Consider the following 16,676-nt stretch of genomic DNA (forward strand, 5'->3'; position numbering starts at 1 on the left):
GGGCCACAAGCTGTAGAAGAGTCTAGGCAGGAAATCACTTTAGATACAGAAGCTGGAGTGATATAAATGTCAAGCAATGGATCAACCTGTTTGTTGGCAATATTAGGTAGAACGCAATTAGTGGAATCAAGAGATGATATTGATGAAAAGTTTTTAGCAAACAATTCAGCTTTGTCTTTATGTGAGGTGACAAAGTCTGAACCATACAAGAGAGGTGGAATTAAAGATTTGCCCTTATTATTGATATTATTAAAGATTCTCGAGAAGTCACGAGAGCCTAATTTTTGAGATGAGATACGAGATTTCATGACCTGAGAATAGCGGGTTTTGGCGTTAGACAAAACTTTTTTACAATTGTTTCTAGTAGCATTAAACCGAAGTCTGTTTTCTTGAGAATTATTTTGCTGCTAAATATGAAAGTAATGGTTTCGATTAGCAATCGCAGCAGCACAATGTGAGGAAAACCATGGAGGGGAGTGAGGCTTGACCTGGAATCGTCGAGAGGGAACAAAAGATTCCATGTCTGCCTGAATTCACGAAGTTATGTAAGAAGCACATTTGTCGACAGGAAGACAAAAGATTTCTACCCAAGGGCCATCACGAAGAAAATCACGGAAAGAATCCCAGTCAGCTTTACTGTATTTGTAAGAGGTTCGATAATAGGGGGATTCAGGTGATGAAGAAGAATAAGATATTAGTTTTAGAGAGATCAAACTGTGATCAGAAGCACCTAAGGGTAAATGTGGATAACTGAGCACTGACTAGGATCAGAACCAAGACATAAGTCGAGTAGAGAAGGTAAATGATTCGGGTTGTCAAGAAAGCGAGTTGGAAAGTTGACTATTTGAGTTAGGGATTGAGAAAGGCAAAATTTGTGGGCTATAATGCCTGCAGAATTACTGACACTAGAGCCAATTGGCTCTTGTGTCATTGATTCTGCAGGCATTATACACAGGCGAATGGCTTAAGCCATTCGCCAGTGAAAAATAAAACCGCGTCCCACATGGGTTACGCGTGGGTTCCGTGTGGGATTGATGGGATTTATGTGGGACGGATTTTCCCATGTGGTATCCGTATGGAAATTTGTTACCTTAAACCCATGTGGGTAATCCCACATGGGTTACATGTGGGAACCATATGGTATTTACACACATGGGAAATCCCACGTGGGTTTCCTGTGGGATTTGCATGGGAATTAATTTAAAAGCCGGAAACTAAAAAAAAAAAATTTAAATCAACATTGCATTGCGTTACGTTTATATTGTGTGAAAATATTTTATATTAATAAAGAGAATGGCAAGCAAGTATGTAAGTACCACGAATAATTTTTATCTTTCTTTATAGAAATAAGATTAAGATTTGTGCAAATAGACGTATTATTAGGATAATATAATAGTTATTTTAATATAGATCTTGAGTAAATTATTTGCAAACAAACTGATGCAAGTTGAAATGTTGTCAAAAACCAATCTTGCATGCATGGGACACTGCAGTGTACCACAAAGAAATGCAGGTTTGAAAGTCAAAGAATTCCCAATTTTCTTTATTAAAAAAAGAAAAAAATAGGATGGAGGTTTCTGTAACTTTTTTTATGCTCCAAAACTTAACTTTAGATATAATAAGGTCCTTAAGACTTAAGGGACTTACGAACTACATTGACGAACAAAAATAGGATATTTACAGAAACTTTTTAATTTTTAATCTGGAGTACCACAGTGTTATTGAGAATAAAGCCTCTGGGTCCAGTTTTCAAAGTAATATGATCTAAGTAATGTTTAAATAAAATAATATGCTTTAAAATGCATATAGTTATACATATAACTCCTGATAGTTAACTATAAGTATAACAAGTTATACATATAATTTGTTATAAAAACTTATTTTTTAAGGTTATGCTTGAACAAATTAGTACCAATTAATTCAAATTTAAGATTTAGTTAAAGTTCAAGTTAATGTTCTTATTTATTCATTGTTTTTGTTAATTTTATATTTATTTGTTCAAATTTATCAGTTAGTACTATATTTTACTACAGTAAGAATGTTTATCATTGTTGAACGTGATTTTATTAGTAACTTAATTTTACTATCAACATATTTTGACAACACCCTTTATACTTTAAATGATGACAGCTTTACTTTTCTATTGATGTTAAATTTATTACGTTTCAATAACTCAGATTGAATTTTAACTGAATTACTGTAAGCTTTGTAGGGGTTTGTTGTATATCAAATGGTGTTGTAAATAAAGTAAAAATAATATATAAATATATATATATATATATATATATATATATATATATATATATATATATATATATATATATATATATATTAGGGTGGCCCTTATTTTTGAAGTTTTAAAATATCATTGTCTGACCCCTCAGATGAGTTCCGATATATAAAAAAATAATTCAGGCCAAATATGAGCAGGATTGAACAATATTTAGAGGTGGCTCAACTAAGCTTTAGTTTTGTGAGAATACCAAAATCGGCGAAAAAAAATTTCAGGTTCTTTTCAATAAATGATTTTGAATATTAAATGAATAAATATATTTCAATCAATAATTTGAACTAGATATCATGTTTCAATAATGTACTAATCTAAAAAATAATTAAATATAATTACCTATTGGGCATCTTATATAATATTTAAATAAATCTTGTGCTAGTTCTTTGTAGCCATCTTGTATTATAAATTTCTTCTTCTACTGTTGTTTGTTAATTAATCAAAATAAAATTTCTATTTAATAGTTATCAATAATCACAGATATTAGCAATCAGCAAAGGTTAGTATGTCAATTTAATTATAAAATATATTATGTTATATATATAATTATATGAGGGAGTCTGTATGACTGTAGATTTTGTTTTGTATTATTGCATGGCATGTCAATGGCATGTGTAATTTTGTAATTTGTTTATGCCAAAAATTGCATAGTTTAATATTATGTTATAATATTATGATGATTAGTATAAATCTGTTTGGCATTTTCAGATGGCATTGCGTTCACAAATTTATCTTGTTAGCCCTGCTGAAAGAATTGAAGGTAGTAAATTGCCATCAGGGAAGCAGGTTTTTGGTCACTTTCTACATCTCCACAATGTTTTGAAAGAGGATATTCGAAAGGCTGCAACCCACGCTATTGAGAAAGTTGAAGATTTCTGGTTTCGAGCTAAAATTCCAACCAGGCATCATCAAGATTCCATCAAAAAGCTTGAGCAATTATTCTTCGAGTGGAAAAGTCTAAAGAAAAACAAGAGCCGCAAGACCGAGACTCAACAAACAAATGAAACCGCATTTTCAGCCGCAATAGAAGAACTGTTCGACATTGCACATGCTGACGCCATGGAGCTTATTGAGAATCAAGAAGATAAGGTCTTTCTGGAATCTCAAAGAAAAAAGGGACGACCTGGCTGCATGGGCGGAATCGATAAGGTTCTGCTTCAACAACAAAAAAAGCAGAATGAGAGAAAGCAGATATTGCATAAGAGAGTACATCGATCTCAACTTGATAAAAACACCTTGCTAGATAAAGCTGTGTTGGAGAGCAGCAGCGCTGATTCAGAAGAAAGTCAGTCTGAACCTGAAGATGAGGATCCAGTTCTATGCACAAGTACTGTTACTCCTTCTTCTTCATCACGAAAGCGAGGACGCCAAAGTGTTGTTTCACCACAGCTGGCATCTATGCTTGATAGAAATAAAATGAGCGACAGGGCTGCTATGATGGTCATCGTTGAGGCTTCGAGGGCTCTTGGACAAGACGCTGAATCACTCGCTTTGAATAGATTAACCATCCAACGACTCCGTCGGAAACACCGACAGCAAATTGCCGGAATCATTCAACATTTCAAGCCAAATACTGCTCTTACAGTACACTGGGATGGCAAGCTGATGCAAGATCTGACTGGAACAGAGAAGGTGGATAGGTTGCCCATTCTTGTCACAACAATGGGGAAGACAAAGCTTTTGGATATTCCAAAGATTCCTGCAGGTAATACATAATGGTATAATATATAATGGTATAATATATATGCCTACTTTTATTTTAGTTAAATGTTTTTATAAATTTCGAAATCATTTATTATTATGAAATGTGAATGTGAAATCATGTCAGACAAACTTTAATAAAGACTACTATAAATTACTTTTTAGGCACTGGACAAGACGAGGCCAAAGCAGTCTATGATGCTATCCGAAAATGGGAGCTGGAAAACTTTGTCCATGGTATGTGTTTCAATACAACCTCTTCCAACACCGGTCGGCTGTCTGGCGCTTGCGTTCTTCTCGAACAGCTACTAGGGCGGCTTCTACTGTACTTTGGTTGTCGACATCACATCATGGAACTGGTATTGGCTGCTGCTTTTTGTGTCTGTATAAGACCCAGTAAAGCTCCGGAAATACTCCTTTTCAAACGATTTCAAGCACAGTGGTCATCCTTTGACCAGGAAAGTTATGAAGATGCCTTTTCGGATGATGTTGCCTCAGCTGAACTCTCCGAAGTCAAACATGTAATCATTGTTTTCTGTGAACAGCAGCTGCAAGATCATCAGCCACGAGATGACTATCGCGAGCTGCTCAAACTGATGCTCATCTTTTTAGGAAGAAAGCCTACAGATTGGAAGAATTTTTGAGCGCCTGGGTCAATGCATCAAGCTCGATGGATGGCGAAAGCCATTTACAGTATAAAGGTTTGGCTGTTTCGATCACAGTTTAAGCTGACCTTGCGAGAGTCTCGTGGCCTCCTACGTGTGAACATATTTCTTGCAAAGGTTTATATCACGTTTTGGTTTTTGGCGCCTCTGGCTTACAAAGCCGCTAGGAATGATCTACAACTTATTCAACAACTCCAGGCTTACCCTGATCAAGATATTGGTGCCGCAACATCACGCAAGCTTGCGGGCCATCTTTAGTACCTGTCAGAAGATTTGATCCTTTTCAGCCTCTTCGATCCAGAAGTGGATTTCACTACGAAGCGCGAAATTGTTAAAAGATCATTAGAACAGGAAGGAGAAGGAAGTACCTTTGAAATGTGTCGTGGTGGACTTGGCGACAGTACAACAAAAGACGCTTCCTAATTTTGTCTCAAAAAGAAGCAGAAACCTGTTTTCTATTCTGGGCATGCCAGATGGATTCCTGGCCGAAGATCCTGAATCATGGAACAGGAGAGATGACTTCAAGGTTGCAGAGGCAATCGTGAAATCCCAGGCAGTAACAAACGACCATGCAGAACGAGGAGTTGCCTTGATCCAAGATGCAACAAAGTCTGGCCGATTTAAGAGCGAAGAACAGCTGCAATATGCTCTGCAGGTTATCGAACAGAACCGGGCAAACTTTCCGAATGTGAAAAAATCCACCTTACTTCACAATTAACTAGTTCAACTAAGTGAAGATGTGTAACTTTGTGTATTCTATTGTTTCTGTGTTTGTCTCTGTAATTAAGAACTGTTTTTAGTAGTTAGAATTAATTTTCTGTATGAAACTGATGGCAAAATGTGCTGAATTCTGTCACTGACATCAAAAATTCGTATATGAGAAAACTTTGACGGCGTTGAGCCACCTCTAAATATTAATATTTTTTTATGAAACTTTACACATAATTTTTTTGTATGAAATGGAACCATTTAAAATGGTCAGACTTAACATTGCTCTTATTTAATTTTTTATCATCATATAAGGGCCACCCTAATATATATATATATATATATATATATATATATATATATATATATATATATATATATATATATATATATATATATAAATATAACATTAAAACAATAAAATTGATACAAAATTTCACTTTAAAACGAATACCATTAACATTGTGATGATAATAGCATTAGGAAACTAGTATTTATGTATTATTATTATACTATAAATAAATAGTTTTTTAATTCATTTTATAAAATGGAGACTGACAACTGATAATTAATGGAAATAAATACAAATTATAAAAATCATGTAAACTTCATTTATTATTACTAAATACTATATTAATGTTAGTCTACAAAGTTAAAATCAATTTAGAGCATTGTTATTAGTTCTTTTGCGATTCGCACTTCCACTTCTGTCTCTCAAATTTATAAAATAGGTGGTCAAAGCTTGCTCAATAGATAGGTTCTCAGCATAACAATGCTTTTTTCTTACACTTTCTAAAGAGAAATATGGCAAATTGATTACTTATTTTACCTAAATCGTAGGGTCATCTATGCATAATGATGTCAGATGATGACCCGGTTTATTGAACAACTTCACCCTTTATCAAACTCAGTCGATTTTTTGCCATCTCCCATTGAAAATGATGTCAGTTTTTGTTATCGTATTATGATGGTATATCTGAATTGTTAATATAATATAAAAAATGCATATACCATCAATTTTTTTCGGGTTCAATTATACATTTATTCTCAACAGTACTAAAAGTAAAAAAAAAAAACATAAATTGTTCTTTCAGATAAGCAAGCTAATTTCTGAATTTAAATTGTTTTTCCTATGATCCTCTACAGTTTTAAGCAACAAAAGCAAGAAGTTTTTAGACCACATTGTTGGTGTAAATACCTCTAAAACCTGCTCATAGCTAGCATAAATTGTTTTACTTTTTTTTAAAATAAAATATTTTACTTTTTTTTTTTAATTTAATTTTTTAATTGACATTATTTTGGTCTCAACATCCCCTCCCCATTGTCAATTATTGTGAAACTCACACTGCCCCTCTATCTACTGGCATCATTTATGGATGATCCGATAGCCTAAATACTATATATATATATATATATATATATATATATATATATATATATATATATATATATATATATATATATATATATGTATATATATATATATATATATATATATATATATATATATATATATATATATATATATATATATATATATATTATTTTTACTTTATTTACAACACCATTTGAGATACAACAAACCCTTACAAAGCTTACAATAATTCAGTTAAAATTCAATCTGAGTTATTGAAACGTAATAAATTTAACATCAATAGAAAAGTAAAGCTGTCATCATTTAAAATGTAAAGAGTGTTGTCAAAATATGTTGATAGTAAAATTAAGTTACTAATAAAATCACGTTCAACAATGATAAATATTCTTACTGTAGTAATAGAATTAGTAGAATTAGTACTAGTTAACAAATTTGAACAAATAAATATAAAATAGTGAAAAACCAATGAACAAATAACTTGAACTTGAACTAAATCTTGAATTTGAATTAATTAGTTCTAATTTGTTCAAGCATAACCTTAAAAAATAAGTTTGTATAATAAATTTTATGTATAACTAGTTATACATATAGTTAACTATCAGGAGTTATATGTATAACTGCATGCATTTTAAAGCATTTTATTTAATTTATATATTACTTTAGATCACATTACTTTGAATACTGGACCCAGAGACTTTATTCCCAATTACACTGTGGTACTCCAGATTAAAAATTTAAAAGTTTCTGTAAATATCCTGTTTTTGTTCCTCAATGTACTTCGTAAGTCCCTTAAGTTTTATGAACCTTATTATATATAAACTTAAAGTTTTGGAGCCTAAAAAAAGTTACAGAAACCTCCCTATCTCCCCCCTATTTTAATTTTTTTTTTTAATAAAACAAAATTTGACTTTCAAACCTGCATTTCTTTGTGGGACACTGCAGTGTCCCATGCATGCATGCTTGGTTTTTGACAACATTAGAACTTGCATCAGTCAATTGTTTGCAGATAATATACTCAAGAACTATATTCAAATATCATATGAACATGTTAGAGAATGTTCATATGATATTTGAACATCACAAATTTAATAATATTGTTGTGATATGTTATATAAAAAATTCCATAATAGATTATGATATGAAAATAAGATAGGATATGAAGGCAATGATCAAAGAATAAATTTACTTATAGAAATTTAGATGTTTGTTTATTAGTTTCAGAATATTATATTATGTGTGACCACGGCCTTCTATAATAAAAGGCCTTGACATCGCGCAACAAAGTTGTTAAACTGAAGGCCAATTCCTAATACTTTGTTTACATTTTCATCTTTTAACATTAGACGAAAGTTTGTGTTCGCGCTTTTTTAATAAATCTTTAAAATGTGATTGGTTTATAAATTAGATAGCCCAACATCAAGACGATAACGTTGTAAGGTTCAAGGCGTTAACATTGTAAGGTAATATTATTTTCAAACTAACGATAAGTTTTTTTAATAATTAAAATGCCTTAAAAATGCCTTTAAAATGCTGTGTATCTCTTTGCAAGTCGAACTATCTCAACTACAACAAAAATATCAATTTATACAACTACAACTACAATATCAATTACAACTACAACAAAAATATCAATACTCAACTACGACAAAAATATCAATTTATAAATTCCCGAAGAATCTAGAGGAGAGAAAAAGATGTAGTGAAGCTATCCCAAGAACTGGTTTTATTGTTACAGACTATATAGCATTATGTCAACTGCATTGGCCAAATGAAGCACCTTTTGAAAGCAAATATGGGAAGCAACGACCTTTAAACCCATCATCTGTTTTTAAAATATTCCGCCTAGTTGTTTAGCCACACCAGCAAGTAAAGTTAAAAAAAATGTAACTTCAATCGGTTTTCGAAGCATTTTACCAGATGAGTTAAATGATTTTCTTAAAGAGGATGAACTTATATTTGACGATATTCAATCTTTGTTAAGTGATAATAACAATGTTATTGTTTTCCAGCTTAATAAAAAAAGTTTGCACATACAATCAAAAATGTACAAACTTGGTGTTCCATTATTTATTTTAGTAATTTTCAATGATTATTTATTTGTAGCTAACCATAATGGCACAACTTGTAATATTTCATATTTAGCTGTAAACAAATTAAAGTTAATAAAAACAAAATCAGCTTTATTTGAAGCAGTTAGGTTTTTAAAAAATAAAGAAAGTTCGCTTCTGTCAAATATTCTATTCGAACACCTTAATGCTATGAGAAAAGTTAATGTTGGTGAAGTTTTATATACTTCAGATATTATATGTAGAGCATATGAGTATTTTGCTATGCGATGAAGTTTATATGATTGTTTTTGTATTGACTACAAGTTGCTAAGTATAAGGACTTTAACCCTGTTGAGATATATTGATAAAACTTTTTTTTTGCTTGAATCGACTTTTGTTGGTGTTCTTTATTGTTGGTGATTTTTATTGTTACCATTTTTAGCAAAAAAAATTAAAAATACAGTTATCTTTCTAATATATAGATATATACTTTGTTATGGTTCTGCTTGTTATTGATACTATTTAATATTACATAAATATTCTTAATGAAATTTGAAATACGAAAAGCATGATTATCTTTTAACAATTTTTTGGTTTTCTTTTTATATTTCCGTTTTTACTAGAGATTATTATTAGAAAACATAGACTGCCATTACACCCTACCTAATATAAAAATATATCAATATAAGTAAAAGTGAAAGTTTAATCGGCCTTCAGTTTTTACGGCATTTTGCGCGATGTCAAGGCCTGATATTATAGAAGTCTACATCATTGAAAAAGTAGGTTTTTACATTTTTGTTTTTGTTTTTTTGTTTAACTACTTATCCTTATTGATAACTTTTTTTCAGGATTCTCCTCATGGGTTCAAGCTCATTACGCATAATATGTGTTCAATTACGCATAATATGTTAGTCATTGTAAGTAATAAATTAGGAAATAATTATTTGTGAAATATTGTAGTCATTAATGACTTCAAACTGGCTAATAATTAAAATTGCTCGACTAATAAGGTTCCTTATTAAAATTGCTCTCTTTCTCTCTCTCTCTCTCTCTCTCTCTCTCTCTCTCTCTCTCTCTCTCTCTCTCTCTCTCTCTCTGTCTTTCTCTCTCTCTTTCTATATAAAAATATATATATATATATTTATATATATATATTTATATTTATATATATTTGTATTTTTTTTTTTTTTTTTTAGAAAATGTTTGAAGAAAGTTAGAAGATACTAAAAACCTTGGTATTATACAAGCCGAAGCGATTTAATTAATTCAATTGACAAAAAACGGCGTGTAAATCGCAAAAGAAAAAATAATATTTTTAATATTCGTTTTGGATGTATTGATTAATAGCATTTTTTTTTAAATAAATTCATTTTGCAACACGTTTTTTAATTTTATAAAATTTTGTCATAATAGTTTAAGGTAAATCCCACATAGGTTATAGGTGGAAAACATCACATGTAAAAGATCAAAAATGCTACACGTTTTGAATACCAAATGGGATAAAGTAGCAAATACCAGATATCTGGTATTTGCTACTTTATCCCATTTGGTATTCAAAGCGTGTAGCATTTTTGATCTTTTACATGTGATGTTTAACTTAATATTAAGTTAAACCTCTTTGAAAGCTTCGATGATTAATTTTAAATTACTATTTAAGTAATTTTTAAATTAAAAGAATTTTAAAAATTATCATAGAAGCATTCGGACTTTCATTTGTCTAGTATTGACTACTTTTATACCATTTGGATTAAAATATGTGGCATTTAAGATCTATAACATGTAATATTTTCCACCTATATCCCATGTAGGATTTACCACATAAAACCCATGTGGGATTTACCATATGAAACCCACATGGGACAAAATAATAATCCCCATATGGGTTACATATGGTAAAAACCCACGCGTATCCCATATGGGATTTACCATATGGAATCCATGTGGGATTTACCATATGAAACCCACATGGGACAAAATAATAATCCCCACATGGGTTACATGTGGAAAAAATCCACGCGTATCCCATGTGCGCTTTTTCACTGGGTCAGAGTGGTGAGCATTAAAGTCACCGACAACAACTATATTAGCTGATGGATAAAAAAAGAGGGCTTGGTCAATATTATCAGAAATAACATCAAAAAGAGTGCAGTCTTGAGATGAAGGAGAGCGATATAGAACAAAGAGAAAGGCAATAGAGTGATGTGGTGCTAAACAAAAGCATATGAAAGAATAGTCTGTGGATTCAAACCTAGTTTCACGACAAATGGGTGAATTCTTACAAATGTAAATGCCTAGGCCAAGCATGTGACTATTGGAGTCTTTATGAATAAAAGAAAGATAACTATTAACACTAAGATCGCAAGATGAGACAGCTGAACTCAAATTAGTCTCGCAAAGAGCAAGTAGGTCTGGTGAACTTTGCAAGAGATAAGACTCAACAGAAGAAAAGTTACTTCGAAGACCACGAATATTAGTGAATGATAGGTTTAGAGAACTTGGTGATGATGCTGGTTTTTTGTGTTTTATAGTTTTTGGTACTTTATTCATTTTAAATTAGATTGAAGAACTTGACTCAAAGCATAGATAGTGCTCAGAACACCGTTTAATAGCCCAAGCAATTGTCTCACTACTACTAATAAACCCTAAACCGTAACAAAAGGCTCCAAATGTGGCCTTGGCAATGAACATCAAAAGTACAAACAGGGACACCATCCATGCGTAACATGGCACTGTTAATACTTTGATATTTTTCAGCTGTTGATGGAATCAGCCTTTCTTAGAGCTACCACAGAGATCCGAAAATTTGACTACCAGCCGGCCTCAGAACCAAAAAACTGAGTTTTAGAGCTGTACCCTCATTAGGAGATAATAGAATGAGTTGCCTAGTCATAAAAACAGAGGCACAAGCAAAACCCATGCATTGAGTCAAGAAGATCCAGCATTCAACATCCTAAACTGGAAACAATGTATTAAATACATCTGCGCCAGCCTAATAGATGAAGAAGGGGTGCAAGGCTAGTCAACAGATAGAATCTGTTTACCCCTTAAAGTTAAGAAGAAACAATAAGTTATTAACTAACTGTTAGCTTTAATAACTACTCTGGCGAGATTTTGTCTTACAGACAAAAGGCATTTATTAAATTCCTCCTCTATCATTTATAAGATGAACAATCATTTATAAGTTGAACAGTATTCTATTCGCTATCTCTTTTTTATCATTTTAAGTTGATGATAAAAAAGAGATAGCGAATAGAATAACAGTATATGGTAAAAAGTGCCATGTTGTTACTGGTTACTGGCAATAACTTCTTTTATAAAAAACTTACAATCTTATCTTGGTTTTTTAAAAATAAAATAATAAACAAATCTAAACAAAAACTTTAATAAAATTTAACAAATATGCAGAACATAATATTGTATATAATTTTGGAAAACATTTTGAAGCCTAGCTACCGTTGAAAAAGTGACGTAAGTGAGGCAAAACAATTTTTTACCGTTGAAAAAGTGAGTGAGGCAAAACAATTTTTTACTTATTCGTAAATAGTAGTTTAATAAAAGTAATATGTAATATAATATATGTATTATAAAGCATATTTCTGTTACGAAATGTTTGAAAATATTAGAAGTAATATGTATTAAAAAGTTTCAAGAGAATTTGTTTAATGAGCTTGTATAGTTTTAATTATTTTTAATTTTAATTATTAGGCTATTAGGCTCATGACTTAAAGCTATTAACAATTTATCAGCAGTCTTGACTCAGGTGTCAAGACTGCTCATAAGTTATTATCAAATCCTCAGTTGTCTTGACTTAAGTCAAGACACCTGAGGATTTGATAATAAACAGTTATTCAAAGTGAAGTTGTACTAGCAAATAAAATATACAGTCTAAATTTTAACGTTATACTTTTATTGAATATTAATTTGGTTTCAAAAAAATGGTGTTTTCAGAAGACTAACTAAAAAAAATTTATATACATATATATATATATATATATATATATATATATATATATATATATATATATATATATATATATATATATATATATATATATATATATATATATATATATGTTCGATGGCAGAGGACAAAATCTAACAGTTTTGGAATTGGGAATGGGGTTCGTCAAGGAAGTATATTGTCACCACTTCTATTTAACTTTTACATACAAGATTTGATTTCATCAATATCAAACCTTCGTATTGGATGTTATATAGGTGGTATATTCATGAATGTGTTGGCCTATGCTGATGATATGGTTCTAATTGCGCCTTCTTGGTTTTCTCTTCAAAAACTAATTAGCTTTACAAATAAGGAATCTTCCTTAATTAACATGTCCTTTAATACCAAGAAAACTGTATGTATGGTGTTTAATCCAACTCAAAAATCAAAAGTTATATCAAACTCCTTCCCAGAATTATGTGTGTCAGGATGTGAAATTGCTTTTGTTGAATCTTTTAAATACCTTGGTCATATAATTAAAAATGACCTTACCGATGATCTTGATATAATCAAAGAGGTGAAGGGCCTTTACACACGTACAAATATCTTAATTAGACGCTTTCATTTATGCTCTACCAGAGTGAAGGTTAAACTGTTTAAAGCATATTGCATTTGTTTATATGGTGTTCCTTTGTGGCAAAATTATAATGATAAAACAATGGCACGCCTTCAGTATTGCTACAACAAATGTGCTAAAATGTTTTTCGGATACAACAAATATGATAGTATATCTTACATGCTTTTAGAGTTCAGACTACCATCTTTTCATACAATTATCTTAAACTATAGACATGCTTTTCGTAAACAGTTGATGGCTTGTACCTTGGTGAATCACTCTATGAATTCAGTTAATCAAAGCTTAAAATAATAATTTTCTTTGAAAAAAAAAAACAAAAAAACTATGGACCTGGCACCTAATTTGTACATGCCTGTTGTCTGAAATATATTTTATTTATTTATTTTTATTTATATATATAATGTAGATATTAATTAGGCTTCTATAATCAAATTGATCAGTTTAACCAAATGATTATCTTCCTCTGGAAATTTCTGAATGTGATTTGTAAGTCCTTTAAAAATTGCTATAGAAAATAAATGACAGCAGATAGTCAATTTTAAATGTGGAACAAAACAATAACATCTTTTGATTGATGAAGAAGACCATCTCTACTTTTTTCATCAACTAGTAAACTTTGTGAACTATCATCAGTTAGAGATACAGTACAGGCCTTACATTTAATAGATCTTTTTAGTTTTCCTAACAAATCCACCTATATACTTCATCACTTCTTCCGAATATTCTGACAACTGTGATGGTTCCATAATACTGGTGTAATATTCTCATTAGCTATAAATACAGTTGAATTTTTGTCATTTAATTTACATTCTTGATGATTCACAATTCCTTTTGTTACAGAAAGTATTTCTGTAGCATTCTGAGCTAAACAATTATCAGTTTTTATGTTTCGTAATGAGTGATTAACATATGCCGATGTTATCATAAACTGTTTTGCTGATGGATTGTTATTAAAACCACCTTGACTTCTAACAGCACTAAAGAACATTTCAATATGATCTTGACTCTACTAATACTAATCACCTTTTCTTCATAAGTATTCTCAAAAACTGTGTCATTTTTTTCTTTCTCTATCGGTTTTTTCAGCATTCTTTCTGTTGGTGCTTTTCGAGTTTTACTAGTGGTTGTTTTTAATTGTTTTGGAAAATCAAAAATTGTTGGCATTGCATCAGGTTTTAGATATTTTCTCAAACAGTAACCTGATGTTTTGCTTTTAATTTTCAAAAAGCAATTTTTAAAAAATGATCTGAACAAATAAAACTGGCGGAAGAGTGGACAAAATTCCTTTGTTTTGTAGCAAGAATCCATACTGCTCTTTTATCTGGATTCAATGCAAATCTATTTTAAAATGGATAGCTAGGATTCATTATACATACAGTGTTTTTTCTTTTAAAATTAACATAATAAATTTCTATTGAATCTTTAAAAACAAAATGTTTAAATTATATATATACTAAATTCTTACCTATGAAAACTTCTGTAAACCTCTCTAGCTATTCACCCAAAAGCACTGCAAGAATTAACCCTTTTAAAACGAGTACTAAATCTTTAAATATATTGTACATAAATATATATGTATATTATAGATAAATATATTATACATAAATATAGATATATAATTTTATACTCAATATTAGTCTCTTAAAGCTTCATTTAAATCTTGCATTTTACAACCGCATACAAGTTAATTAGGTAATTCATGGCATATTATTTTAATAAAATTATTATTTGCATTGCAGTTTTATACTTATTGTATTATACTAACACTGAGTATTTGAAAAGCTTTTTTTTTATGGGGGGGGGGGGGATGGGGATTTTTAAAATCTTATAATATGAAGTCAATTAAGATTTATTTTATTTATTTCATCTGTAAGTAAAATATATATAAACAAATGAATTCCAAATTCCTTCGAAGTTATTGTTTTATGCAATACAAAATATAACTTGAAATTAAATTGTAAACATTGTTTAATATATACGCTGATTCAATATATACGCTGAATTATATTTTTCTGCCTCACTCAACGTCATCAAGGTAAAATTTGCCCGGCTTCAATTATTTCTGCCTATGCCGTATCCAGTACCTTATTTATATATCTAATTTATATATCTATGAAAATTTATATATCTAGGAAAACACCCATCAAAAACGATTTAAATGTATGGCAAAGTCGTTAAGTTCATTTAAGTTTCTAAAAAAAAAGAAGCTAAAAAAACTTCAAATTTGAAATCCGCTTATTTTAAGTAACTACTAAATAACTAAACTAAGTAACTAAATACTTTAAAAATTTAAATCTAAAAATCCCTATATAGGCCCACTGGAATTTTGCGTAAGGGACAGTTTGTCCTGGGCGGCAGATTTCCAAAGGGCGCTAAATGAATAGAAGGTATCTACAGAAAAAAAAGTCCTTCATCTATAATATAAGGAAATTTTGATAAATAAGAGCGTTAATCAGGGTTGTTGTCCCAGGCGGCTTAACGGTTCTCGGCGGCCCTGTATATATATATATATATATATATATATATATATATATATATATATATATATATATATATATATATATATAGTATATATATATATATATATATATATATATACAGAGATATATACTACAAGACAAGACATATGTTGGATAAAAACTGCTTAAAACTTATATACTTTTCATTTATCCATAGCTATATCAGTTATTGTAATATTGCGTGGGCCAGCATATATTTATCAAAATTAAAGCGTATCTTAAATAAACAAAAACAAGTAAGCCGCTTTATATTAAACGCTAATAAATACACCAGTGCCAGTCCACTGCATAGAAAGCTTGGAGTGCCTAATGTTTATCAATTAAATACTTACAGTATTCTTTTATTCATGTTTAGATTTAAATATCGTATGCTGCCAAATATTTTTGACGACCTTTTTGTTATTATAAATCATAAATATCAAACAAAGCATTCATTGCATAACTATCAGGTACCAAAAACCTTATTAAAACAGTCTAATAAAATACCGAGGGTCACATTTGTGAAACTCATTCCTTCCAATTGAAAGTAAAACTAAAATTTCACTTCAAACTTTCAAAGTTATTTTAAAAACAGTTACTTGATTATGACATATCTCAAATTTTATTTTATTTTTAATATCTTCTTTTTTAATTCTTAACTTTTCTTTCGTTTGCTTAAAAGCAAAACATATTTTTTTTGCTTATTTATCTGAATTTGTGTTTATTTCCTTTTTTTTATACATATATATTTTTATGTATGTAAAAATATTTTTTTTTATGTATAAAAAAATGCAAAATGTTTATTTAAAAGTAT

At 30.1% G+C, this 16,676-nt stretch overlaps 1 protein-coding gene and 1 long non-coding RNA gene across 2 annotated transcripts; both read left to right on the plus strand.

The window, feature by feature from the left end:
* Nucleotides 1-1,108: 1,108 nt before the first annotated feature.
* Nucleotides 1,109-10,163, plus strand: LOC136084849 (uncharacterized). Its single transcript, XR_010640897.1, has 3 exons — nucleotides 1,109-1,308; nucleotides 9,633-9,701; nucleotides 9,981-10,163. It is a non-coding gene; the product is annotated as an uncharacterized LOC136084849 (long non-coding RNA).
* LOC136084848 (uncharacterized) lies at nucleotides 2,335-5,006 on the plus strand. Its single transcript, XM_065805971.1, has 2 exons — nucleotides 2,335-3,992; nucleotides 4,154-5,006. The coding sequence occupies exons 1-2, from the start codon at nucleotides 2,996-2,998 to the stop codon at nucleotides 4,630-4,632; spliced, it is 1,476 nt and encodes a 491-aa protein (XP_065662043.1). The 5' UTR covers nucleotides 2,335-2,995; the 3' UTR covers nucleotides 4,633-5,006.
* Nucleotides 10,164-16,676: the final 6,513 nt, after the last annotated feature.

Source organism: Hydra vulgaris, chromosome 09, assembly GCF_038396675.1.
Source record: "Hydra vulgaris chromosome 09, alternate assembly HydraT2T_AEP".
NCBI classification, from domain to species: domain Eukaryota; kingdom Metazoa; phylum Cnidaria; class Hydrozoa; order Anthoathecata; family Hydridae; genus Hydra; species Hydra vulgaris.